Genomic DNA, 26,070 nt, shown 5'->3' on the forward strand with positions numbered 1-26,070 from the left:
AAGAAATTCCACTCAAAAAACCTGACGGAATATTCAGAAATGTCTGATATTTAAGTTGAGAAAACTAAAACAAAATATTTAAAAATATTGGCTTTAGTCTCATTACAAAACCCTTGTAACTTTCTGAAAAGAATAAGTCGTAATGTACCTTTTTGTTATCCTTGAAGAACTGACTTTAACCTCGGAATATTCTGAAGTTTTGTCTCAAAACAAAAAACAACAAAAATAGGTACTAGAACGTTTTCCTAATTTTTTTCAAAACAAAAAAAGATTTTCAGACACAATTTTCTGAATTCTCAATGAGGAAAAAAAAGTGCTTGTGATCACTAACAGTAGCACAACCCCTAGCACACAAGTCCACTAGGCCAAAAGTAGACAAGGACACAAGTCCACAAGGGGTCGAGGATGCTAGGACACAAGCCCACCAAATAAAGTTAGCTGTATCTAACCAGTGCACATCCTCTCAAAGCAAAAGAATCCACACGGAGCACATGAAAGTCTTTTTTTCCTATTGGCCGTCTCATCTAGTGGACCAAATGCGGCGATGAGCTGACGTTTTGCTGAGCGGACACTTCCCGTACAGTATAGCGGGTGTCCATCAAAGCGGAAACGGAGCCAGGCCGAAAGGAAGCGAGAGAAAGTCGAAAGAGTGAAAAGGTGGCCGCGCTGCACAGTCATCAAGATCGCGGCGGCGGTGCTGATGGGAACTTCTTTATTATTCCCCCCCCCCCCCCCGGGATGTTTTTTGTCTCAGGACAAAGACAATTCAGCATTTCAAAACAGAAAACACCGTAATTGATGGTTTATTGTATTTGCTTTATACCTGAAAAAACTTTTTTTCCCTCAGATATCTTGAGAATTAGAAAATACATTCATTCATCTTCCGTTCCGCTTCTCCTCACGCGGGTCGCGGGCGTGCTGGAGCCAATCCCAGCTATCTCCGGGCGAGAGGCGGGGTACAGCCTGTACTGGTCGCCAGCCAATCCAATCAAAAAAACTTTTTTCCAGGAAAAACTGACTCCACTCTGGTAACATTGTGAATTTTCTTCTCGAATTTTTCCTTCCTCGAATAACTGAATTTAATCTATTATTAAATAAATACATTTTAATATAATTTTCAGAGCAACAAAATACACCACTATGATTATTTTTCTCCAATGAATCCTACTTCATATTCATATTATATATTTTTTCCTCCAAGAACTATCGTCTCTCCTAATATAAAGATTTTTTTTATTCTTGAAAAAAAATCCTGACATTTTCCTTAAAGTTCTATGACTACAATCTTGTAATATTAAGTTTTACAAATTCATGCTGGAGCCCAATTTTTTAGATTTTCTTGTTAAATAATTGTTTTCAACGACTAAATTTGCCTGTAAACGAGCAGTAAAGATGATGACAATCACCACGAGGTTTTGACGATTTTTTACTTTAATACATTTGTATTCTCCTTGAACAAGGGACACAGGACCAACTGGTTAAATGTCAAACAAAAATAATAACCGCAACAAATATATATTTAAAACAGACCCAATGATAATAATAAACAATATACATTCATGTTGTAAATAAGAAATAAGAATCCAGACCATCAACAACCACTGGACACTTCATTAGGTACAGTCATTCTCAGGGGTCTCGCTTGGAGTACTAATTAAAAGTAAGCCTTACTGTCGTCATAAAGGCAGATTTCATGAGTGTGTATCTAATAATGTGGCCAGTGCCTATCATTACACCAATAAAAAGCTTCTTTATTTTGTCCAGGAACTCTCCAAAAGTGCAAAGAACTAAAACGCTTAGTGGGTGTTTTTGTGTTTGTGCATATAGTGGTTGGAAGCCTAACTATTCCACAGTATAAAAGTCTTTTTTTGTTTGTTTTTGGTTACAACTTGGTTCAAATGTAAACTGGTCAGCTTTCTGCAACCTGTCCATTTTCTGTCTGAACAACAGCATTCAGCGCAAATAATAAAATGTTCCCGATGATAAAGGATTAAAATCAAGTCGCGTGGAGAGCCCCCCCCCCCCCGCTGAAGGTCTCTGTCTCTCTCACTTCATGAACACATGTAGCCTATATACAATTACACACTACTCACAAAAAAGTTAGGAATATTGTGAGCAGTGAATCTAAGTGCACTGAATTGTGCTCGTCTGGGAGTCTTTCACTCACCGAAAGGTCCAAGTGGTGGAAGCAAGGTCTTAAAAGTGACAGCACGCCATTTTTTTTCCTCCCACAGTGTCCATTTGATGAGTTGTGCAACATTTCCCTTCTAGAACTTTCTCTCCCTCTCACTGAAAGACAAAGCAAGTGTGAGGCAGCAAACAGGACGTGGACGACAAAATAAAAAGGTAGAAAATGTATGGAAAAGTTGATTGGGGCTCACAGGGTGCAATTCTTAATAGTGCCTGATGCGATGCGAAGCGAACCTAAGACTTTAACCAACCTGGCAGAACATTTTTATCGGCAAAACAACAACAAAAAAACACTGTTTGTAGAATAATGCTTTTTTTAACATCATGAATGAGCCAATTTTCTGTGAAGGCAGTCATGTGAAAGGGGCTACAGATTCCCAGCCCCTAATCTCCCCGGCAACAGCCTCCCCTCTCAGTGCCGTCCGCAGCGGTCGGCTCCTTTCTAAGCCTCCGCCTCGAGGTGGCGCCGTTCCCTTTGCAGTCGTTCTTCGCACTCCGATCAGCCGGTGAGCTCCACGGGAAGCTCTCGGCTGCACAGCGCCTCCCACTGGCGAGCCAGCAGGGAGATGAGTCTCTCGCGGCTGTCGGCTCCCGGCACGAAGACGCACCACTGCACCTCGCCCTCGGCCCGCCCGCACCGAGGCGGAGGCGGGGGAGCCTCTTCGCCCTCCGCGCCAAAGTGGTCCAAGGTGAGGCGGCACAGCAGGTCCGGGCCCGGCAAGTCGTCGAACACCAGCGTCAAGGCCTGGGGGTACGTCTGGTAGCCGAGCAGAACGCGGTCCAAGTCGCGGATCCGCCGGGCTTCGCGCAGCCGGTAACGTTCCCTGCGAGAGGACGGCAACCGATCGACGCTCGATGACAGACAGAAGCGGGAAATAAGGCAAGGAGTACGGGACCACACCTGGACGGCGGCTCCTTGGCGAAGTCCGGAAGAGGATAGCTGACGTAGTCTTCGTCCAACAGGAAGACGTCCGTGCTGGTCAGAATCAACGTGCGGGGCTGAAGGACGGGAGATCTGTCAGAGGCCTGCCCGTCGGCAATCTGAACCTGTTAATCAGAAAACTCGCTCAGACTTATCTCTGTGAGGATCTAAAGCTAGGGTGTCCAAACTATTTTCTCTGATGGCCGCATTGAGAAAAAAACAAAAAGAAGAAATAAAGGTCCAGGACCACTTTGACATTACAGTGGACCCCCGCATACTCACGGTACGGCGCCTGCGGATTCACCTAGCCGCTGATTTCCCCGCGCCCCTGCCGTGTTTTCAATTCGTTTTTTTTGGGGGGGGGGGGAGAACAATCAACAACAACAATCCTGAAAACTTTTTGGTTAAAAAAGAAAAAAAATGTTTTTTTAAAAAAACAAAAAACAAAAAATGTTTCTCCCCCAATGCAATTACTATGGCCATCAATTATTGGCAGATTTTCGCTATTTGTGGTCTGACCCGGTCCCTATCCCCCGTGAATAGCCAAAGGTCCACTGTATATATTACAGTGGTACCTTGTGATATAATCTCGAATCATTTCCCCCCCATAGAAATGAATGGAAATGCCAGTAATCCATTAAAGCCTCCCCCCCAAAATAATAAAACGCGTTGCAATGTTTTGAACGAAAAAATGGCACTCACAATATTGTAAATGATATCATAAAATATAATACTCAATTCAATGGCCATTGTGCCGTTCCTTCTGGTGTTCACACATTGGCCACCGGGGGGCGTATCATAAGGACATACGGATATAATTGAAGCCGGTCAGTCCTCGGTAAGCCGCACAAATATTAGTGGTTCTTCGCACAGGATAAAGAACTGGCCTGTGAGTATTGTTCTCTGTCTACATGTTGCTCCACCATTTTTGCTCAAATATCTGTTGCGCAAAGGATTTCAACACAACCACAGATGCGTTCGTTATTTGTCAGTTATGGCGTTTCTCATTTTGTGTTAGCCTGAGGCTAGCAGAATTTAGGGTTAAGCTATGTGGTTGTTTTAAATAGACAGTGTGCTCTTTGTTTAATGTTTAGTTAGTAAACTTCAGCTGGCAGTAGCTATAAACGGCTTGAAGCTGCAAACTGCTGCTAAAAAAAAAAAAGGAGGGCGGGCCGCAGATTGGCCCCAGGTAGTAGTTTGAACCCCCCCGATTCAATGGTTTCGGGATGGGAAGGCGAGGAGGACACACCTGAAACACCAGCAGATACAGCAGCACGTTGAATGAACGCGACGACGAGGGTGAAGCACTGGCGGGCGTCTTCCTCTCAGCCACGATGAAGGTCAGGTCGCCCATCTCCTCCTCGCTTGGATAGACGAACTTCACCCTGCTGCTGTGGACCAGCTCGTAGTTCTGCATCTTGCCTGTAGGGAGCGGAAATGCAAGAAATGTGTTCGCATTCATTAACATGAAGCGTTACGGGGAACATTCCAATTCAAACTCAGATGGCACAGACAAATCTTGTGATATTTTTGTGCAATCACAGTTTTAATTTCAACTGAATGACATTTTTTTTTTTTTTTTTTTTTACACCAATTAATTTTTTTTATGTCGGGCTGTAACTAACGATTATTTCAATAATCGATTAATCTGTCGATTAATTTTCCGATGAATCAGATTTTTTAATCTTTCTTCAAAAACAGCACATTTCAAATTGACAAACCAACTGATTATGAGTCAGTTACTAGTTCTGTCCGCAGCACATCAGAAAATAGGAAAATGTTGATCATTGTTTCGAAAGTAAATGCAGATGTTTGCAAATGTCTGAATTTGATTAAACCCAAAGATGGTGAGTCTGCTTTCATGGAGCACATCATACATCGGAATATATATACTGTGGAGTTGGACAAATTTTAAGTTAAACAAGGTCTCTCAATGATTAATCGATTATCAAAATAGCTGATTAATTTGATCATTGTCAATTAATTGAATAATTGTTGAACCTCTATTTTTGTGGTAAAAACATTCATTGTGAGAAATTAGATTTTTGTTTTTTTGTTAAACAATAGAAACATTGAATCCATGTTTGATCCAGATTGCGCCTTTGTAAAGATGATGGAAAATTCAGCGTTCATAGCATATTTCCCTGTCAATTTGTATCAGATTTGCTAATATCAGACATTGCATTTTATTACCTGGAATGAGAAGAAATTGTTTATCTGGATGCAAGCACCAATTAAGATAATAAATCATGGAGGAGACGGCATACCGATTGGGCGTCAGAACTGCGTGTCACCTGTGCTGGTGTTGGCAAACTGCGAGTAGAAGTCCTGCTCCGAGGGCTCCGGAACAGGAATCTTCTGCTGAAGACTGAGCGCGGACATCAGCTCCTGCAGGAAGACCCCCGTGCCATAACTGTCCCTGCTCAGGCAACACACGATGTGTTCGGCCGAGCGGCCTGCAGAGCCAAAATGGAATTTATTTTAAAAAAAAAACTTGAGGCTCTCACCACTTTTACACGTGTTACCAAAAGCGTGCAATATCTGTTTGCGTGAACTCGCAATGTAGCGCCTTCTTTTGGGGAGCTACGTCAGTAAAACAGACCCGAAGTGCAGTCACCAGGACGCCGGAGACCGACCTACAAGCCGGAAGTATTGATCGAACAATCCCACGTTGACAGAGAGCAGATCGGCGAGTCTGATGGTCAGGCAGCAGCAAAGCCACACGTTTGGGTCTGGAGAAGTGCTCACGTCCGTTTCTGACACAGGAGCAAGACATACAAGCTATTCATGGCTATGGCACTCAAGAGCATTTTCCCAATCAAACCAAGGTTGGGGGTGTTGAACTCCAGTATTTATATTTCTGGGGTCAATCTTTGGATGGTTTTAAACCACAGCATACAAGAGCATCTCAATGAATTGGAATATCAAGGAAAACAGAATTTCAGCAGTTCAATTAAAAAGTGCAACAAACAAACAAATTGGTACATTTCATGGTTTTATTTTTTGTAATTTTGATGATTGTATTGCTTATAGCTAACAGAAACCCAAAATTCACCATCATAAGAAATTAGAAAATTTGATAACCAAAATGATTATCTAAATTAGGTAGGAACTGCCATTCTGAAAAGTTGTTTTTTTTTTCAGTGTGTGAAATAAATCTCCATATTTAGTGCTCCTTTTTCAACTACTTCAAAAAAGAAATTTTCTACAATATTCTTATTTATTGAGATAGCCCTGTATGTGTGGATGTACAAATTAGAGCTTGGGAAGCCGAGACAAGGCGCATATTTGACATCAGAAAACTCTCGACGGCACACCCACCAGACAAAAATGTTACAAGAACGGCATACACTGAAATAAAGATGATCTCATCTTCATAGCACATTGTAACTGTACTCACTGAGTTGAACACACAGCTATTATTGTGTCGTCTGAATAGTAACAGGTGGATACCTTGTGTTAATTGTACCTTGTGCCATCTGTCTGAAAAGGATTTAATGGTTCTGGCTGTCCCTATACATCGCTGGCAAAGAAAACATTATTTGTAGTCCATAAATATTAACTTGCGGACCAGTAAGGTGCAATTGGATCATTTCCTGCAACGCGCATTCCGGTTGAGGTCGCTGCTGTAGATGAACGAGGTGCTTTTACTGCGTTTCACTTGGCTGGGCATTCCTACCTGGGAGGCATTGGCGTGCGGCGGCAGAATCTTCCAACAAGAAGTAGACGGCGTCGGTGGAGAGCAAGAGGCAGCAGGCCAATTCTGCCTCTGGCGCAGTGTAGAGCACCGCAGACAGCCACAAGATCTGTCGCAACTCCTCCACCTCAGACTTAAAAAAAATAAATAAATAAATAAAATAAAATAATTAAAATAAAAAAAACTGACTTGAGTCATCTTCATTGAGAGCGTCTAATGGCAGCCCAAAGTGAGCGTCCTAACCGGCGCAATATGTCTGTGGAAGCATGTTAGCAGCTGCTCCCCATCAAGCCCAGCCAGGAACTTCAGCCCTGGGGAGAGACCCGGGGCGAGGTGGGGGGATGGCTGGTTCTCTTCCAGTCGGAGACGAGACGAGCTGCGACAAAAGGCGGATAACAAAAGGAAGACCATGCGAGAGTGGGGTTTAATTCTTAATTCTGAGCACGTCAAATTGATTTGACTGAAATACCGTTAATCCGTTCCAGCCGCCCCAAAATGTTTTTGTTACGTGCTTTTAAGAAAGAACAATAGCACTGTTTTGTAAAATAGAAAACAAAAACAAAAAAAACTCAAATAAGATGAAGGTTTACCCCACAGTTATTTTCAGTGTGAGCTTCTGCTCCATCCTCCTGTCTTCATTTTGCATTTGACTGTCTGTCCCGTTCAATAAACATCGACGACCGCGGCTCTCCTTGCCCACATGCGAGGGCATTTCAGTACCTTCTTTGGAGCCTTTCTTATTTTCACTTCACTTGAGCGGCGACGTATCTGAAGTTCGCTCGCAACTTGACAAACCTTTTACGTCAAGGTACGACTCAAGTGGTAAATTGAGCAGAAGTGAACGCGGCGGCTTACCTGCTGGTGCTATGGGATCTTCTGCTACTGGTACAACAGCACTGGTCAGCATTTCTATTGTGACCTGACGAACCAAAGGAGGTGTCAATCTAAAGCAAGGGTGGGCAAACTTCTGTGAACAAAGGTATCATTAGATTGAAAAAAAATAACAGTCAAACTCTATGCATCCATTTTCGACACCGCTCATCCTGGCCATGGTCACGGGGGGCTCGGGGCACACGTAAAGAAAGACTGACAACCATTCACACCGTCACCGAGTGGGACAGGAACCCAATTTGCCTGCACCCAAGTCAGGCAAGTGCACCATACAGCATCAGTGACAATAGTCAAAATGTGAAGCTAAAACACTTTATCTTAATAACAATTCATTTTATTTCATTCAATTCAATTAAGTCTTAGTCTCATTTATAATGACATTATAATTCATTAACATCTTTAAAATGAAAAATGCTCAAAGTACGATTTTTTTATCAAAATCTGGATTTACAATAGATCAACAACTAAACAATTAATAAAATAAAAAATACAAAATAAATGCATTTTAGGTAACCGATTTTAAGAGAACGGGGCTAAATTAATTCAATGAACATTACAGGACTACTAATAATGTAAATGCTCGGTGGGCAGGGTTAAGGTTTGTGTTACGCAGCTCATACATTTTGTCCCTTCAGAAAAACACTCAAACACTGCCAAATTACTGTTGTCAGTCTGAAAGATGGGTTGTTGTCACCTTTTGTGGCTTCTTCTTGGTGCGGCCAGCATCTGCACGGGAGAGGCAGCGCCACCGTCTTCAGCCCCTCCAGGGCCACTCTCCGCCGGCTCAGCTCCCCCAAGAAAGAGCTCTTGTCCTGGGCCAGCGGGAAGAGCAGCAGCTGTCTCCCTCCACCCAGCAGCAGCTCCACTGTGTGGTTCAACCTGGGTACGACACCACCGGTACAAAAACTCTGAAACCCCGCTCATTCGCTAGCTTATTCGATTGATGAAACTCATGTGAATGTGGTTTGTTTGTTTTGAATAATTGAACCACTGAATGCAGTCATTTATATACCGTTGGTTCCTGATTGTGTACATGCTAGCTGTAGGGTGCTTTATAAACCTCTCAGTTTTAAGTTCTTTACCACCAAGATGGTGGCAAACGCCTTTTACCTGTGGTGGTGTTTAGGGTGCAGGCAGGATTTTCCAACAGTCGTCTTCCCAGCCTTTGGAGATTTCTGGTTGGGGTGAAGGACCACCGAGCCGAGGCCTACGCGGACCAGCCTGCACCAGTCCCGAAGAAGGCCGGTGCCACTCCTCTCTCTCTCGGCGAGATCTCTGATCTCCATCTTTAGCACCCAGAGGTGTCGGTGGGTGAGGAAGAGGAGAGACAAGAGCTCCTCCATGTTGGGTAAATTGTCCGAAAGGAGTTGGTGTGAGGTGGAGGAGGGAAAGGAGGGCAGGAGGAGGGTTAGGTAGCCTCCCTGGGCACCCTGACACTCCTCCAGCTCCCAGGAGTTCAGGAGGGAGCGGGGAAGGATCTGAAGAGTCTCTGCGACCTCTGTGACCTGCATCAGTCTTTTCAACTCGGCCCCGGTTCTCTGGAGCTCCTTGGCTTCTGAGAAGAGGTAATAGCGGGCGGTGCCGTTCTGGAGCCCGAAGCCCAGACAGGAAGCAGGAAGCTCAGCGTGCGGAGAGAGCAGCAGCTGGGAGAAAGGCAGCAGAAGGTCCACCTCAAGGCCGGACAGAACGACCTCTGCGGATGGACTGCGGTCTTTGTCTGCGAACACACACAGAAGAGGGCCTATGGAAGGGTTGAACTAGTGATACCAAAGTTATCGAAGCCTGCCAGGGAAACCTCAGTCCGTTAACCAACGGTACCACAGTTATTGGTTGCTAACATTAGTTATATGCTAATTTAACCCACAAACAGAACCGCACTCCATGAAACAATAGAAAACGTTCCTTTATTTACCCGCATCAAGATTGTCGTCTGATAAGCGTAGCAAGCACAAAAGACTGTCCATCAGCACCACGCACACAACCCTCTGCGCCACCTGCTCCTCGTCCACCTTGACACAATAGCACCAAAGCACATTGTTGACGTTCTCTTCCGGCCCCTCCTCATCGCACAGGTCCGAGGAAGGAACAGCGTTTCCAGCAGGAAGAGGAGCGAGCGACGAGTCCTGAACAGAATCATCTAGTCCCATCTCAAAGTAGCCGTCCCTGGAGACCAGACAGCCCACTTCAGTGCCCTCTATGTGGGATGAAACCTCTCGAGATGTGCACCCTTCCTCCTCCTGCTCCTTTTTGTCAGCTTCCAACTTCCTTTCGCGTCGCTCCTTTAGAGCAGCGTGGAGGTGCTCGCATAGCAGGCCCGTGAAGAGCTGGTTGCTGGAGGTGAGGGAGAGGAGGTGAGGAGCCAGCAGAGGACACCAGGTGGCGCTGCAGCTGGAGCAGGTAGCGTCAGGCAGACTGGAAGAGGAGCGCCGGCAACTGCAAGAGCAACAGAATTGACGTTTTTCCATGAAAGGGGAAAAGGGAGCTTGATTAGCTTTAGCTGCCGACCAGGGAGTTGTGCTCGCAGGGGCGCTGTTTTCACGTTCAGACAGATGGACAGCAGGGTCTCGAACCTGCACACAAACATCCCAATAATAATCTGCATTTACTTAAAATAACAGAAGCGCTGTTACACTCCACAAGCTTTAATTCCATGTAGTTTTCAGTCACACAATTCCTTCTTTGCAGACCATTTACAGCGTGCATCTACTCCAACTAACCAATGCATTGCCTGTCATTGTAACAGGTGGGGTGTCTGACCTGGATGGTGTCAGCAGGAACGAGGCGTGCAGTGGAGGAAGTTGCGAAAGGTAGTCCAATAGGCGGAACGGCGGCTTCTTCTCGGCTGGTCATTTCTTCAAAAGTAAACACGAGAACGTCAGCGGACTTAATTGACTTAAGTCACTTTTGTTGTAAAAAAGTCATCAGATAAATTGTGTCAGTAGGGGGCGCTTATAAATCTCTTCAGGGCAGGAACTTCAGTACACACAAGGACACAAAGTTACATTTTCTGAAATTTAGTCATATCTACTGTAGTATATGTGGTTCAAATTCAGTAGCAATTGAACAAAATCTCTAGGGGAGTCACATTTTGACAAAAAAAAACAGGGGGGGGGTGTAAAATGGCCACTTCAAGTACAAATGGCAGACCCACCAAATTTCATGCTTGTAAGAGAAACAGGCTTTGGGGTCTAAATAAAAAGAAATCTCTCTTGGACAACTTTGAAGGATCCGTCTATTAACGTCCAAAATGACCCTAAAATGGCCGCTTGCAACCAAACTGGCAGACTTCCTGTGTGTTTTAGAATGTGGCGTCTTGAGATGTTTCTGTGCGTTTCCTCATGATGGACGTGCCTACAAAATGTTATGATGCCGAGTGAAACCGGCTTCAGGGGCTGAATTTCCAAATGGATTTCGCGTGCAAATAGTAGCGACCTAGAAAGGGAACAATTTCAAGCCGACACCACCATCCCTCAGCCATGCACAGCCTGACACACACGTGATTACCTTGGCTGGCGCAGGAAGCCTGCCGGGCCTGACAGGAAGAGGAGGGCGCGGAGGAGGAGGGGCAGGGGGTGAGAGAATGAGGGGCGACAACGGAGGCGCAGCAAGAGGAAGAGGAGGGGGCTGAGGAAGAGAGGGAGGAGGAAAGAGGAGAGTGGCGAGGAGGTGCAGCGGCAGACAGCCCGGTCTCCTCACTGATCTGACGAGAGGACAGAGAGGAGGAAGCCTTCAGAGGGCAGCCGCCATCCAAATCATCAAGCAGAAACGCAGACATTTTGTCCTTTCTGTGCAACCCCAAGAACCGCTGCATCGGCAAAATCCCAGCCAGTGTAAAAGGCTCGACGAGATACTCTTGTTCTTATTCGGTGGAAATGGCTTCTGCTTCGGTATGGTCTAGTACATATCGGGCAAGTTCTACGCAACTCGCTCATTTTTTCCTATGATCCCTCACTTCTTCTTCTCAACACTTTTTTTTTTTTTTTTTTTAAATTATTTTCTTAGGACCCGTGCTTAGAAAAAAAATAATTGGCAAAATACCTGCAGAAAAAAATGTGAGCACAAAACACAACAGCTACCAGTACTTTCAACACTGATGGGGGGCCGGATGTTGTGGAGTTTGCCGCCACTGCAAATTTTTGACGTTGAAGGTTGGGACACTTGAAAGTCACAGCACTACTGTAAAAGCACTTACAAGTACAGAAAGCTTTGTTATGTGACTGATTTTGAGGCGATCATTTTTATTAATGAGCTTTTACAGTTCTGTATGCTGTACAGGCAAGTCTGGATTTAGAGTTGCAGGTCTTCCATGCAGTACCGCATTGTGCCACAACATGCTGGGCAGCACTGAGCTCCACAGATGGTAGATAAAGTACAGCGTAATTGACAGCACAAAGAAAAGGCAGAGAAGGCTACCTTCTGCCATCGAGTGGAAGAGCTTTTAAATGTTCTTCTTGCCGCTGCAGTTTATGTCACTGGCTTAGACAAACAAAGATACATTATTGATTATTGACTGATTGAGTAAAATTAGATAATTTCCTGCGACACACCCTATCATCTCTCACAGTCAGATGGTTGGGAATCACAGATTTTAAAAATAATATATATATATTTTTTTTATTTAACTGCTGTATAGCAAACGTTACCTTCTTGTCGCTGCTGCTCATGCGGTCTTTGACTTCTTTGGCTTTCTGAATGGCTTTCAACACTTCCACCGTGTCCAACTCCTTTTCTGTGGTCAGCTGACCATCCAAACACACCTGACACACACACGCGCGCGCACACACACACACACACACACACGTGAGAGTGATTCGAAGCAAATACACACACACACACATACACACAGCATTGTGTTGGCGGTCACGTAGTACTAAGACGAGGCGGTTGCGTTACCTCCGCTGCTCGGTCTCCAAACTGGGCCAGGACTTTGGTTCTGTAGTCGGGGATGATGCACATGGGGTTGGAGGACAGGTTGAGTTTCTCCAGGCACGGCAGCGAGCCGATGTTTTTGATCTCCTCCAACTGCCAATGCGCACAAAAACTCTTCTTCACAAACATAATCGACTTGTGCCGCTCCTTCTGGTTTGCCCGCCTTCGCCACCAGGGGCCAGTATAATACATAAACATATTACATGTAGATTCAATGATGTCACACAGAAGACCGTCACCACCGCAATAATATTAGCCGGGGGGGTTTTCCACAGGGGCTAAAGAATATACCTGTGAGTATGCATGTCTGGATGTGCTGCTACCATTTGTGTTCAAATATAAGTTGTTTCAAGGTTTATAAATGCCACAGCATTGATGCTAGTGTCGTTCAGCTCTCGATGGCTTTTCCCATTATGTATTAGTATTAGCATTGAGCTAGTGGACTTAAAGGCTAAGCAATACACAATGTGTAATTCTGTTTGTTTTATGTTAATTTTGACAGTAAACCTCAACTGGGAGTGACAAGAATTTTTTGGGGGAAATAATTGCTCACTATCTGCCAAATTGCTTTCATGTGAAGTGAGTTGAGTTCACTGCCAGCAAACAGGAGCTCGCATCTCAAAAAACACTTGTAAGTCAGGGCACTCGTATCTCAAGGCACCGCTGTACAGCGTGAGGGAACTCCTTTACAACATGTGCTCCGCACTTAAATCTGACAGACTCTATACATGCTTTGGTAGGTGCTGCTGATTTGGTTCGCACATTGAACAGTTAACCATTAAATGTCCCTGCGCAATGGGGCTTACCTGGGCCAGCTGGTTGTGGCTGAGGTCCAGGTGGACCAGGGAGTAGAGCTTGCCGAGGCCCGTGAGTCGCTCCAGCTGGTTGCCGGCCAGGCCGAGCGTCTTGATGTTGCCCAGGCGCGTGTGAGCCGCCTCCAGGACGCAAATCTTGTTGTAGGACAAATCCACGTGGACCAGATTGTACAGGTGCTGCAAAACCCGAAGGAACGAGAGTCAGTCGGAGTACAAGTCTGTTGTGATAGTTCTGTTCCTTAGCCATCAGGTCTTAGTGAGCCATGGGGCTTTCCTATGGGCTTTTACAGTAGTACACGGCAAAGTTTGAATTTTAGAGTTGTGCGCCTTCAGTGTAGTACCACTTCATGGCGGGCAGCACTGAGCTCTACTGAAAGAGAAGCAGCGTAATCAAGTGCAAGACATTGAAGAGGGATGCCCCTTCAATGTCATACAGTACCACGTTTTGCCATTTTAATGTGCGTTGTTCCCACAGAGCAGAGAGAATATATGCCAGTGAGTAATATTGTTGGATGCTCTCTTTGTATGTGTTGCTGCTCCCCGTGCTCAAGTTGCAGTTCTTTGAAGGTTTACAGTTACCATAACATCTATGCTCATTTCCGTTACCCGTCTATGTCGTTTCAAATTACATGCTAGCATTAAATGCGATTCAAAAATGCGACATTCGAAGAGCTGATACGTACCTGAAGGTTTTCCACCGAGGAAAGCTGGTTGTGGCTCAGATCGAGAAACTCCACCTTCCGGATCAGCTTCTACATGCGGTGACATATTGAAGAACATCAGAGGAAAGAAAACCCACACAGTGATGGCGTACGGCGGCCGCGTCTCACCACTGAGCCGTCGATGGCGCCGATGCCGTTGTGGCTCATGTCCAACGTGGTCAGGTTTCGCCACACCGGCACCACGGCGGTCACGGGAAATCCGGAGTCCGAGCCCTCGGCTTCCCACTGAGGGAACTCGCTGGCTTCCGGGACGAGGATGAGCTGGGAGAACAGTCCAAGTATGAGGACGTATCATACATTATGGGAGTATGAAATGTAGCAGAACAAGAGATTTGGTCCATTCATTTAGCTTTTTTTTTAAACCACTGAAACTAGTTGATGAAAATGTATTTATTCATTTTTAGAATAACATTTGTCAATAAATAATTGATTAGTTTATTGTTCATAGTCAAATAAAAAACAAAAACAAAAATAGCGGCACGGTGAGCGACTGGTTAGAGCGTCAGCCTCACAGTTCTGAGGACCCGGGTTCAATCCCCGGCCCCGCCTGTGTGGAGTTTGCATGTTCTCCCCGTGCCTGCGTGGCTTTTCTCCGGGCACTCCGGTCTCCTCCCACATCCCAAAAACATGCATTCATCGGAGACTCTAAATTGCCCGTGGGCGTGACTGTGAGTGCGAATGGTTGTTTGTTCCTATGTGCCCTGCGATTGGCTGGCAACCAGTTCAGGGTGTACCCCGCCTCCTGCCCGATGACAGCTGGGATAGGCTCCAGCACGCCCGGGACCCGAGTGAGGAGAACCGGCTCAGAAAATGGATGGATGGATTGCTAAAATAATTGTATTTATTGCAATAATTTAGTTAAGTTTTCCTAAATTAGAATCATTAAATTGTATTTACTAATCATTTTTTTCATTGGCTAATTTAGCATAAATAATAAAATACAAAGCTATTGGTGAAGGAAACAACGTTACAAACAGAATTTTGAAACATATTTTATTACAAAATCGGTTGTTTATAGTAACGTTAATTACAAATCATTAAAAACAAGATCAATATTTTATTACTAAAATGAACAACTTGACTTTTTTTTTTTTTTTTAACCTCATCCATGAACGACCTGGCCCATCTGTCCATTTTAAACCTCAAATGCCGATGTAAAAGTGTACCATCATGCTGTCGGTGGAGTGGCGGATGTTCAGCGTGACCACGCTTGACCTCAGAGACGACAAACCTCCCATTTGCTGAGCTGCGCACTCGCTGATCTGAGGACAGCCAGACACAGAGACAAACCTTACATTTCTAGCCACATTTTCAAAACAAATTAAGTGGGACCATTAAAAGGAGACATATTAGGGAAAGTAACTTTTGAATATCTTTTATACAAATGGCGTCGTTTATTAAGGTGCACATATTTTGCCAGACCAACTTTTCCAAGTATTTGGGATGTAATATTCTCTCTACGGTGCCTCAATAAACACGCGAAACATGAATTAAAATACTCCGCGCATTACTGAGTTCCAGACGTTTTTCTAGGTCACTCTAGCGAAGATCTCCACTTTCCGCTGCGCTGCCGTAACAGCGCTGTCGACATAACAAACACGTGTGCTCTCACAAGTGGGTCCAAATACGGAGAAAGCGGCTACAAAACTGGCTCAAACAGAGGTAGCTGTCAGAGGGGAATTTTCTGGACACTCGTATGACAAAATCAATGTGTTTTTTTTTTTTTTTTTTAATGAAATTGACACTTTTATACCAAAGTCCATGTTAGAGAGTCACTCTATGGAGGTCTAAATAGACAAAATAGGGGACCTTTCAGTGCCTGGCACTGTGTTTATTGTGTCCGCTGCATGTGCCACACGAACAGATCTGCACACTAACTGCTAAGTGTATGAAGTGCTGCCTACACGCGAGAATTTAATAGTTTTTATGAGCACTCTCTTCCACAAGTAGAAGGCGTTTGAAACCCTTACCGTTGTAACAAAAGCCTTAGTTGCCATTGCCTCAGCAATATATGGGGCGGGGTGAGCAGTGGCTCAATTGCATGAGACCTCGAAACAGGCTAATTTCCACAACAACAACCACCAAAACATTTTAGCAAGGTATTGTATAACTCTTGATCCTTGGGATATTTGACAAGAACAATTTACAAACATGTTAAGACAGCTGGGAATTGGTTTCAATTGTGGAAAAAAAGCATACTATTGTTTCATTTAACAAATTTGCGTGAAAATGTAAAAGTGTTGACCTCAATCTGAAGCAGCGACTTGAAGAAAGACAGATCAAAAGGCAGATTGGCCTCGAGGATGTTACTGCTTCCTACTGGACCTTTGGTGCCACAGATCTGAAGCGTGATTTGTGAGAATTTGAAAAAAATAAACACACATGTGAGTCAAGCGGGGTCAGGCGAAGGGTGGTAGACCTTGAGGTAGCGCAGCCTGCAGGTGAAGTCCAGGATGTGTCCCAGGTCGGTCTTGGCGTCGCCGTTGCAGCACGTGGGCTTGGCCAGACGCAGCTGCTGGGTGACGGCGTGGAGCTGCAGCGGACGCAGGGAGAACACCTCGCCGGCGGCCAGCAGCTGTTCACCTACCAACACAAACCAACACTTTTTTGGGTGATGCCGTTATAATTACAAATTCATCAAAATTAGGTTTCCAATCTGTGTACCAGCCGTCCTTTGCCATTTTCAATTGGCAAACAAGAATTAAAAAAAGGGACATTATTTTATAATCTAACAGATTCAAAATTTTCAGATTTATCTAAATTAAAACAGATTTATCAAAATTAAATGGTAGGTTCATATCAAACAGAAGAAATTCAAAGATGGGTCACATGACTGCGTTTGATTTTTACATCTTTAACATTTAATTGTTCATATTTGCATGATCCAGAAGTTGGTTAACGAGCAGTGCAAAAATCTATCGGTCATAGAATAACATGGACAATTATGTCCTGTTTAGAGGAACAAAGCGCATAGCGATTGAACAACACCCGCACGTTAGCTCGTTCCCTGCCGCGAGGGTTTCGCGTTGTCAACTGGAAGCCAACCGTTTACTGCCACCGACGAATATACTCGTCAAGTATGTTTTTCAACGGGCTGGCATGGAAAAGCGTCTCGCCCAGCTTGTCTGTGAAATTCATGTTTGTAAATCGCTGTAATGGAGATGGGAACGTTGCATCGATTTAAGATCAGCGCAGCATCTGAGAAGAAGATAAAGATTAGGCGGTGACTTGGGTTTTCTCATCGATTATAAGGAAGAGAAATGCCAACATGTTGGAAGACAAACACGTTTAGCCACCTAACACTTAAAAAGAGTATGTATATGTATACTATAAATACTATTTATAAATACTATAAAGAGTATGTGTTGCAGTATGTGGTGGAAAGTGTAAATATTGAAATCAAACTCAGTCCTGTGGCAGATTTTTCAAATTCATATTTTTGATCTTAGCCTAAAATTAAATCGAGATAAATCTGTAATGTTTGATTTTTTTGTGCTAGATTCAAAAAAAAATAAGAAGAAAAATAATGACCTCGGATTCTAGTGGTTAGCACGTCTGCCTCACAGTTCTGAGGTTCAGGTTCAAACCTCGGAAGCTATAGAAACCTCGCAACAGTCCCAATGATCCAAGCTAAAGGAAAATGGAGGCAAACCTTTATGAAACAACTCCTCAGCTAGCGCAGCCGTGATACCATTGCTCTCCTGAAAGAGAAAAAATAAAATAAAAAATGAATAGCACCAAATGCACAAGTACTCATGCTCTGTAATAAATAAAGTACAGATACCTGAAAAATCTACTCAAGTACAGTAAGAAAGCACAGTGGAAGCTCATTTTTTGGAAGACTCTTCTTTTCATGATTTTTTTCAACTAAGTTTTGTCCCAGTTTTCATCCATCTGCTCTGTTTTCGTATATAAAGGTTAAAAAAAAAAATGCTCGACTCAGCCAATCATTTCCCGGAATTGATGCACGTTCATTCACAGCATTTTGCAAACTGTGTTGAAAGGGTTCAACAGACAGCAAGGAAAATTCCCAATTGCAAGCTTTTATTCATAACGCAAAGCAATAACCCTCCCAGTCTGCTCTGCAACATTCAGGCAACGTCTGTTTAACACAAAAACATCCTTTCAAAAGTCAGACCTTCACAATAAAAGCATGCAGAATAACAAGTGTTTCAGCACATTTTCTTGGGCCACACGGTGGCTTATTTAACAGTCAAACTCAATAAACGAGCTCCAAATAATTTTGAGTGTGACTGATAATAAGCCAAATAAAGTGTGGTGAAACTAGTGCTACATACTTTTTTACTGTAATATTATTACTTATTGTAATTAATAAACAATTCCTGTTGTTGTTCATGATTATTTACTGTATTTCACACAATACGACAGGAAGTTTTTTTTGATAAAGAAGGTGATAGAAATCAAGAACAAAGTTGGAAAATGGCTCCACTCTGTCCCCTTCTAGCTGTATACGCCATCAAGCGTCTTCAATAAAAATAAAAGGGAAGTGAAATGTAACATACACTTCAAATAGAGAATAAACTTGTTTTCATATTTTCGAGTGTCTGGCACGGATTGGCTGGATTTCCATTGTTTTTCTATGAGATATATTACTTTGAGTTTGATATGATTCGGAGTTTCTGCAACGGATGAATCACAAAAACCAAGGTTCCGCTCTATTTGTACTTCTTGACTTCCCACCACTAATAAATGCACAACACTTGTACCCCTCTGCATTAACGAGTCCCAATATTGTTGCTTGCTACTGCAGCAGTAATCAGTTTCCACACGTCAACGGCCCGCGGGGATGTTCACATGTTGCTCGGCGTGAGTCACATGGCGATGTTTTGGGGACTCGAGGAACAACTGGCCTACTGTTGCACTGAAGCGGTCACTAGAAAAGCAGGACTACTGGTTTAGATTCAAAATTGGAAAAAAAAAAAAAAAACATGTTGAGAAGATTTACTACACTGGAACACAATGGCATCCACTGTCCAGTGATGCTGGATGACTGCCATGTTGGAAAACACAGTAATGTCAAGTGAATGTGTTTGTTTCAGATGATAAAAATACGTATTCACTGCACAAGCAGCGATATAAGCAACATTTGCAACATTCCTAACGTCAGAGAAATCTGGAAGAAAAAAAACTGCAGTATAAAAAAAACTAATAAAAGAAAACTACTCAATCTGACAGATGCATACTGAAAAGAGTGCCACCTAGTGGCATTTTGTAGTTGTCATCCATGGGAGCGAGAATAGTGTGTGTTAAAGTAGCAGTTGTTTGAAGGTTTATAATGACCATTACATCTCTGCTAATTTCTGTTAGCCTGTCTATGAGCAGCCGCGGCCCAATGGGTCAGATCATCGCCTGCCACCGTGGGGGACCTAGGTTCAAGACCCCAACTGGACCATCCGCCGACACCCCCCAGACTCACGGCTATGGCATTTCACATTATATGCTAGCATTAAGCTAGTGGACTTTCATGAAGACAGTTATACGGTTTGGTTCGACATTATGGTGTTAAAATGCACAATGTAAACTTACGTAGCGGTTGAAGAATAGGAAGGCGGCGAGGGGAGTAGGCGTGGCTCCCGGGAACTGGCGGAGCAGCAGCTGCAGGTAGAGCTCCAGCTCCTTCTGCCGACGCTCCACCAGGCTCTTGGAGTTCTTGCCCAGCATCTTCTTGGGCGGGAGCAGACGCCGGTCCACTTTGTTCTCCACCACCAACTGGGAAGACGAAAACGCACAAATACGAAGTGAGAACACTCGCCCGGAGCTGCCGTAGACCACAACTCACACCCGCACGTTTCATGTTTTGTTTCCTGATGTTTTTAGTGTTTTGCCATGATATCGTTTCAGCGTTGCTATCAAAATATCTTATGCTGTTATAGTATCGAAGTGCAAATTTTGGTATCGTGAGAAAAATACTCAGGAGGTGCGATTCCTGCATTTACCTTCTCATGGAGGTCGTGAAAGTCGCTGTAGCGATGCTTCACCGTCCACTTGTGCTCCCCATCCACCACCTCGATGATGTACACCTGAAACAGCAAATACGACTCACTCTGCGGCTAGCCAATACTTCTAGATTATTAAACAACAATAACGTTAGAAAGTGTGCGTGTAAGGTGCACGTAGTATTTTTGTCGGCTTTGGGTCGCCATCCTCATTTGCTACATCGTAGTTAGTATCTGCCACTTTGAACGTGTGTGGGCTTTCAAAAGCGCGGTCCGGGCTGGGGAGAGAAAATCAGACTCCAATGGACAGTTTGGACTGCCAAAAGTATCATCATTTGGTTTTTGATTTCATTTCTTGAGGACTAAGAAAAGCGCAGGCAAACGTATTTTGCACTCACGCCACCTGTTTCCCTCTGGTAGGCGCTTTCGAACAAAAAACCAGCAACTTCTTTCCGCTTGCCATTAACTTCTTAAAAGAGTTCTCTCACAATTTTATAGCGACACTTCACCGCAGGTGTCAGGCATATTTTTGTACTATTTCTATGCAGTACAAAAGACAGTACGGAAGATATCGGGGTTTTAATTCTCTTTATTTAATTACAAGCACTACTACAAGTAACAAAAGTGCATCCCTATTTCTAATCCTGTGTTGTTTTGTAGGTGGCAACTAGAGTGTGGTACATTTCATTGACCTCTTGATGGCGCCATAGAGTAAACTGTTTCCAATGAAGTGTCCGTACATGTGCCGGCACAAGTATCGATGCTTCATCTCGCCATCACTGGCTACGAGCCACACTCATGATGACTGCGCATTCTGAGTGGCGGCGGAACCGCTACTTGCGTCGCTGCGTTTGCATTTTTCACCTCGCCGACTTACAGCACTGACGGGGACGTGGAACAGGTGTCCTGGTTTTAATCAGGTCAACGACAACATTGCTTGAATCGATAGTTGACAAACCAACCTCAAGAACATCGAAGTGAGTAAGATCATTTTTCAAATCCACAAGTCAATCTTTGTAATATTGTTTTCTATGTGACGCTTCTGACAAACATGATTGAAATTGGATATGAAATTGGTCCATTTGCTGACGTACTTTTTGGAGCTGTGGCTGGTCAGGTTTCTTCTTGTGATGCGTTCCACCATTGTGGCTCAGATTTTCCATGTCTTTTGTCGCTAACTTGATTAATTTTATCAACTGCAAAAGCCTCCTATCTGTGCTATACTCCTTACCACATATTTTGACAATTTATGGAGTGTTTGCTCATTCTCGACTCGTCTTTCATTTTTTTGTTTTGTTTTTTGCATGTTTGAGTGTCACATTAAATCGCATGTCACTTGAGTGCCATCTGGGCCCTTGGCTTTCTATACATTAAATTTGTTCACATTTTTTGTTTGTCATTAGGATATGTTGTCTGTTTCTTTGTCTTGCAAGCTTTCCCCTGATGCGAAACCTTTGAAAATATGATCAAGATTAAGAGTGTTAAGAAAGTTTGAAACAACAAAAACGGTCACAATTAAAATGTCAATCCATATTGTCTTTGCATTGAGACGTTGGCCATAAATTGGTGCATTTTCACCGGTTTTAAGGATACGTTACTTTCTTAATGTTTGGCTCAGGAAAATGATACTTCTATCACTGGAACCGTCTAGAAAAGCTCTGTGTGAATTATCCTGTAAATCAATTGAGCTTTGAAATTTGACACGCACACCAAAATAAGGATGGTTGGCAGCTCGCTAATTCGCATTTATCTCGTTTAGCCCTCGCCGGCCTGTGGGCCAAAGCGACGCTCTGATGACGACGAGATGATTCCAGCATGAACAGGTTTATGGAAAATGTTTCGCCGACGGAAGACGGCAGGCTTGGCCACAAGCTAGGCTAACAGCCGGAAGTCAATCTTACCGTGTAGTTTTCCACCAACTCCGAGCTGACAACAGACACTTTTCTCTCCGAGAGCTCGTCCGCGAACGGGACAGAATCCATGGTCGTGTCGGAGCGTTCTGCTCTGTCAGGGGCTAAAGTGTCATTTACAGCGACTTTTCACGGCGTCCCTGCGTTCACCGTCAGCCGCCATTAAATTTGTTGTCACGCCAAGCGGCTGTCTTCTTCTGTTGCTCCAATGTGATAGGCTGGAGGCAAATATGACGCATTAGTGCCCCCGCAGCTCATTCCTTGTATTGCAGCTCTTTCTCGCTCAGGTAAGAAGACTTCAATGGGAAGCCGTTGAGCATTCGTTCGCTATCCTTTACATCCAGTTTAAGGTACGAGTACGCTCTTTATCCTCAGTACTAAGATTATTCAGTGCACTAGTAGAAAGACTGTGTCTAACTAGTAACGTTTTTTTCCCCCACAACTTTATAACATTTCTGCACACGAGGACGAGTAGAGTTCTATCGTGTCAATGAAAGGGAGAATAGAAGGATGTTATGAAAAGAAGGAACGAATGGTGGAAGGGAGGGGAGGATGGAAGGGAAAAAAACAAGGATGGTATGAAATGTAGGAAACAAGGATGGAAGGTGGGGAGAAGGAAGAAAGGAAGGGAGGATGGAAGGAAGATAACAAGGCTAGTATTAATAAATGAAAGAAGGATGGAAGAAAGAATGAAGGATGAAAGAAAGAATGGAAGCAAGAAAAGAGGATGGGAGGAAGAAAAGAAGGGAGAAGAAAGGACGGAAGAAAAAAGGGATGTATGAAATAAGGATGAAAAGAAGAAAACAAGGATATATGAAGGGAGGAAGGATGTATGAGATGTAACAAAGGATGGAGGGAAGAAAGGGAAGGAGGAAGAATGAAGGGAAGACAGGGAAAAATAGAAGAAATCAGGGAGGATGTCAAATGAAGGGATGGAAGGAAGGAGGGAAGAAGGAAAGATGGACGGGAGGAAGAGAGAAGGAATGGAGAGATGGAGGAAACAAAGGTGGTATGAAAGAAGGCTGGAAGAGGAATGAAAGAAAGGTTGAGGTTCACGCAAACGTGAAACCTTAACAGTGGCCTTGAAACCCTCATTTGAAACCTTACCTCTCATTCAAAACCTTATCGACTGTGTTTAGTAAGCGTCATCGTAATAAATGCGTGTGTATTCAGATATGAACAATGCGAATTATGGCCTACTCAAAGATGTAATATGCTTGACAGCCGCGTGGGGTCGCTGGAAATCTTTCAGCTTTCCCGAACGAAAATCCGACTGTGGGCGACGTTTAAACTTATGATGTAATTATTTGGGGCATGTTTTACTGCAATGTCTTTTTATGATGACCCGGATTGGTCGTTTGGAAAAAAAAAAAAAAAAAAAAAAAAAAAAAAAAACGCATAAGTCCATTACGTGTGATTGAATGACTGCGCTCAATATAGTTGATGTATTGTCTTCGATAAAATTAAATAATTCCTGTTGAAACGGAGGTGCAATTAGTTTGAGTTATTTTGGCCTGCAAAACTACTAGCTAGCTACCTAACTAGCTTAGCAATGTCGCTGTTCCTTCAACCAATCACATTTCAAATGCACCTCACAGTCCGCATGTTTGCACGCTCTGATTGGTCGGTCGGTCGGAGCAAAACTCGTTCCAGCCAACTTCGTTGTAATAATAAAAACAAAATAGTTGTTTTTATTTCTATTATGCATATATGTAAGACATGTTTGTGTGGTATTATGATTTTCTTTGTTTACAAAAGAAAATATTCCGGTTTCATAAAATGTTACACACACTGAAAGTCTCACATGGAAATTGACTTTTGAATTTGAGTTTAAGCCTTACATACACCTACCGCTTGATTTAAACACATTTCAACTGCAAACTTTTTTTTTTTTTTTGTTACATTTTGCGGCCTTTTTCATCAGAAGGCCCAATGAAGTTTCAAAGATGAATAAATATGAGACAATGTCGATCAAAACTGAACGCGGTAGTCGTTTTGAATGAGACAAAGTGTTTATTTCGGAGCACGAGTGTACCTAATGTTGTGTCCACTGTCCAGCGACTGCTGCTGGTGTCAATCATCGGATGTGGGCGGGGCTCCAATGACAGAATGGGATCAAGTTTCATCCAGTGGCAGGGACGGACTGAACCATTTTGAGTGTGTTCGCGGGTGGCATCGCGTTCACCACCGTAAACGCAAACACGCGAACAAACGTGTACAAACGCGCTGACACGTCGCAGCATGACGTCGCTGGTGCCTCACATTTTTACATATATGAAGCGGTGGGAGTAGTCTAGAGTTAAAGAAGACAGGAGACGCAAGTAAGCGCGCTACACCGCCATTTTGAATGTGCGGATGGATCATTCCATCGCTTTCATTTGTCCTCTTCGCTCGCTCAGAATCACAGTTGAGTTGAGTGCTCGTCGGAGGCGGAAGTGCACTGCCAAACCCCCAAAACGGAAGAATAACGACAAAAAAAAAAAAACTCGCTAATAGTTGTTCACTTTAAAAGCACCTCGGGTGTAAAAAAACAAACGAGCGGAGCGAGGGCCGAGGAGGGCGTGACGCGCAGCCCGAGAAAGCTCGCGGCCAAGCGGGCAAACGAAGCAACGACGAGCGGGCTATGCGTCGGCCCAAGCCGGACGTCAAGAAGAAGAAACGCGACGGGATTGCCGAAAGGTAGACCGGCGCGGCGGGGGAGGGGGAGTGGGAGGGGCGGCGACACACTGACAAAGTCGTCTTTGTTGAGGATGTGAAGCACCGACACTCGAAATCAACATCATGCTCTCCGGGGAGATGTGCGGGCGGGAAGCCCGGCGAGGGGGCGTGCAGGTCCGCGGCGACAAGCGCAAGACGACCGCCGGCTGCCCGAGAGGACGGAAGAAGCGTCCTCGTCCTCAGCAGCAGAAGCAGAAGCAGAAGCACGCAGGACTCCAGAGGCCCAGCGGCACTTCTCTGATGCGCCTCCGGCCCATCAACCGGGCTCGGGGCATGCGAGCCCCCAAGAACACGAACCAGTTCCTCATGCACGAGAAGTACCAGATGATGCACATGCGCTCCGATTCCGTGGGCAGCGACACCGGCGGGAGCTGCTCCGACAGCGACTCGGAGCTCACCGACATGGACTCGTACCTGGGCGCCCTGGAGAACGCCAGGGGAGCCCTGCCGGACGCTCCGGAGCCGGAGCCGGAGCCGGAGCCGCCGAGCGGGACGCGGCAGGACCAGGTGTTCCAGCACGAGGACAGCATGCAGTACTTCCCCTCGGAGGACGACCTCTTGCAGAGCCACAACTTCATGCGGCGGGACTTTGCGCAGTTCTGTGACTTTCTGACGTCCTGAACAGGCAGGGGGCCGATGACGTCATCGGGACCGTCAACAAAGTCTTTTGTACAGTACATTCAATTACCCAGTAATAAATTGAATTTACACAAATGTGCAGTTTGGCGTTATTGATATGGTATATTTTGTTGTTGCAACCGATCTGCCATTATTTGCAGAAAAACTCACCTGTTTGCTGTTTTGGTGCTCAGGCCAAAGCAATAACAATTAGTGAGTCGAGGAGCTTCATTTGCACAGTTCCGTTACTTTCTGACATTAACGGCGCACATTTTTTGCTAGGTTTGTGCCGATTTCGTCAAAAAATGTAATTATTCATTTGAAGAAAAGTAGTCCTCTGTCAACAGTTTTGACATATCAGTGTCTTTTTTTACATGTATTTATAATTGTTTTAAAGCACAGCACAGTGATTCCCACGTATTCGTGCTCAGACACTGACAGCATTTTTTTTTTCCTTCTTCCTTTAGTCACAGAACACCTCAACCATTTGCTCGAGCCCCAAAAATATAACAGTATTGGTTTTGAGGAATCTTGGTCCTGAACACTTTAAAAAAAAAAAAAAAAAGTTTAAACCTCGGAATACAACTGCTTTTAACACTTTAAAACTGATTCAAACACACTTGAAATATGAATATAGTTCAACCCGCATAATGTATGTGTTTAAAAGAGAAATATAGCAATATGGCAATTTTTGTGCTTGA

General features: G+C 44.2%; 3 protein-coding genes across 23 annotated transcripts in view; 1 reads left to right on the forward strand and 2 right to left on the reverse strand.

Annotated features, from left to right (window-relative positions):
• The window catches only part of stab1 (stabilin 1), a 55,112-nt gene extending 52,858 nt beyond the window's left edge, over nucleotides 1-2,254 (reverse strand). For all 12 annotated transcript variants that reach the window (XR_009769260.1, XR_009769259.1, XM_061686802.1 and 9 more), the window contains exon 1: nucleotides 2,168-2,254. The gene's annotated coding sequence lies outside the window, so the exon portion shown is untranslated. The remainder of the gene's footprint in view (nucleotides 1-2,167) is intronic.
• Nucleotides 896-24,248, reverse strand: nisch (nischarin). 10 transcript variants are annotated; one of them, XM_061686812.1, is made up of 27 exons: nucleotides 24,069-24,248; nucleotides 22,025-22,251; nucleotides 20,124-20,207; nucleotides 19,714-19,896; nucleotides 17,819-17,867; nucleotides 16,586-16,749; nucleotides 16,412-16,507; nucleotides 15,333-15,428; nucleotides 14,275-14,427; nucleotides 14,128-14,196; nucleotides 13,436-13,621; nucleotides 12,594-12,722; nucleotides 12,344-12,457; nucleotides 11,205-11,400; nucleotides 10,458-10,552; nucleotides 10,206-10,270; nucleotides 9,613-10,133; nucleotides 8,811-9,417; nucleotides 8,395-8,579; nucleotides 7,665-7,728; nucleotides 7,053-7,185; nucleotides 6,792-6,942; nucleotides 5,749-5,868; nucleotides 5,407-5,568; nucleotides 4,362-4,534; nucleotides 3,092-3,237; nucleotides 897-3,014 (listed from the first exon to the last, which is right to left on the reverse strand). In XM_061686812.1, the coding sequence occupies exons 2-27, from the start codon at nucleotides 22,103-22,105 to the stop codon at nucleotides 2,690-2,692; spliced, it is 4,347 nt and encodes a 1,448-aa protein (XP_061542796.1). In that variant the 5' UTR covers nucleotides 22,106-22,251; nucleotides 24,069-24,248; the 3' UTR covers nucleotides 897-2,689. The 10 variants fall into 10 exon arrangements, 9 of the variants coding, with proteins under 9 accessions (XP_061542794.1, XP_061542795.1, XP_061542796.1 ...); XM_061686810.1 differs by having other exon boundaries at nucleotides 896-3,014; nucleotides 9,613-10,270; XR_009769261.1 differs by lacking the exon at nucleotides 897-3,014 and having other exon boundaries at nucleotides 3,150-3,237; nucleotides 5,407-5,500; nucleotides 24,069-24,247.
• wu:fb55g09 (uncharacterized) lies at nucleotides 24,199-25,465 on the forward strand. Its single transcript, XM_061686822.1, has one exon. It carries the CDS (start codon nucleotides 24,815-24,817, stop codon nucleotides 25,370-25,372), a length of 558 nt encoding a protein of 185 aa, XP_061542806.1. The 5' UTR covers nucleotides 24,199-24,814; the 3' UTR covers nucleotides 25,373-25,465.
• Nucleotides 25,466-26,070: the final 605 nt, after the last annotated feature.

This window comes from Phycodurus eques, chromosome 10 (genome assembly GCF_024500275.1).
Source record: "Phycodurus eques isolate BA_2022a chromosome 10, UOR_Pequ_1.1, whole genome shotgun sequence".
Taxonomy (NCBI): Eukaryota; Metazoa; Chordata; class Actinopteri; order Syngnathiformes; family Syngnathidae; genus Phycodurus; species Phycodurus eques.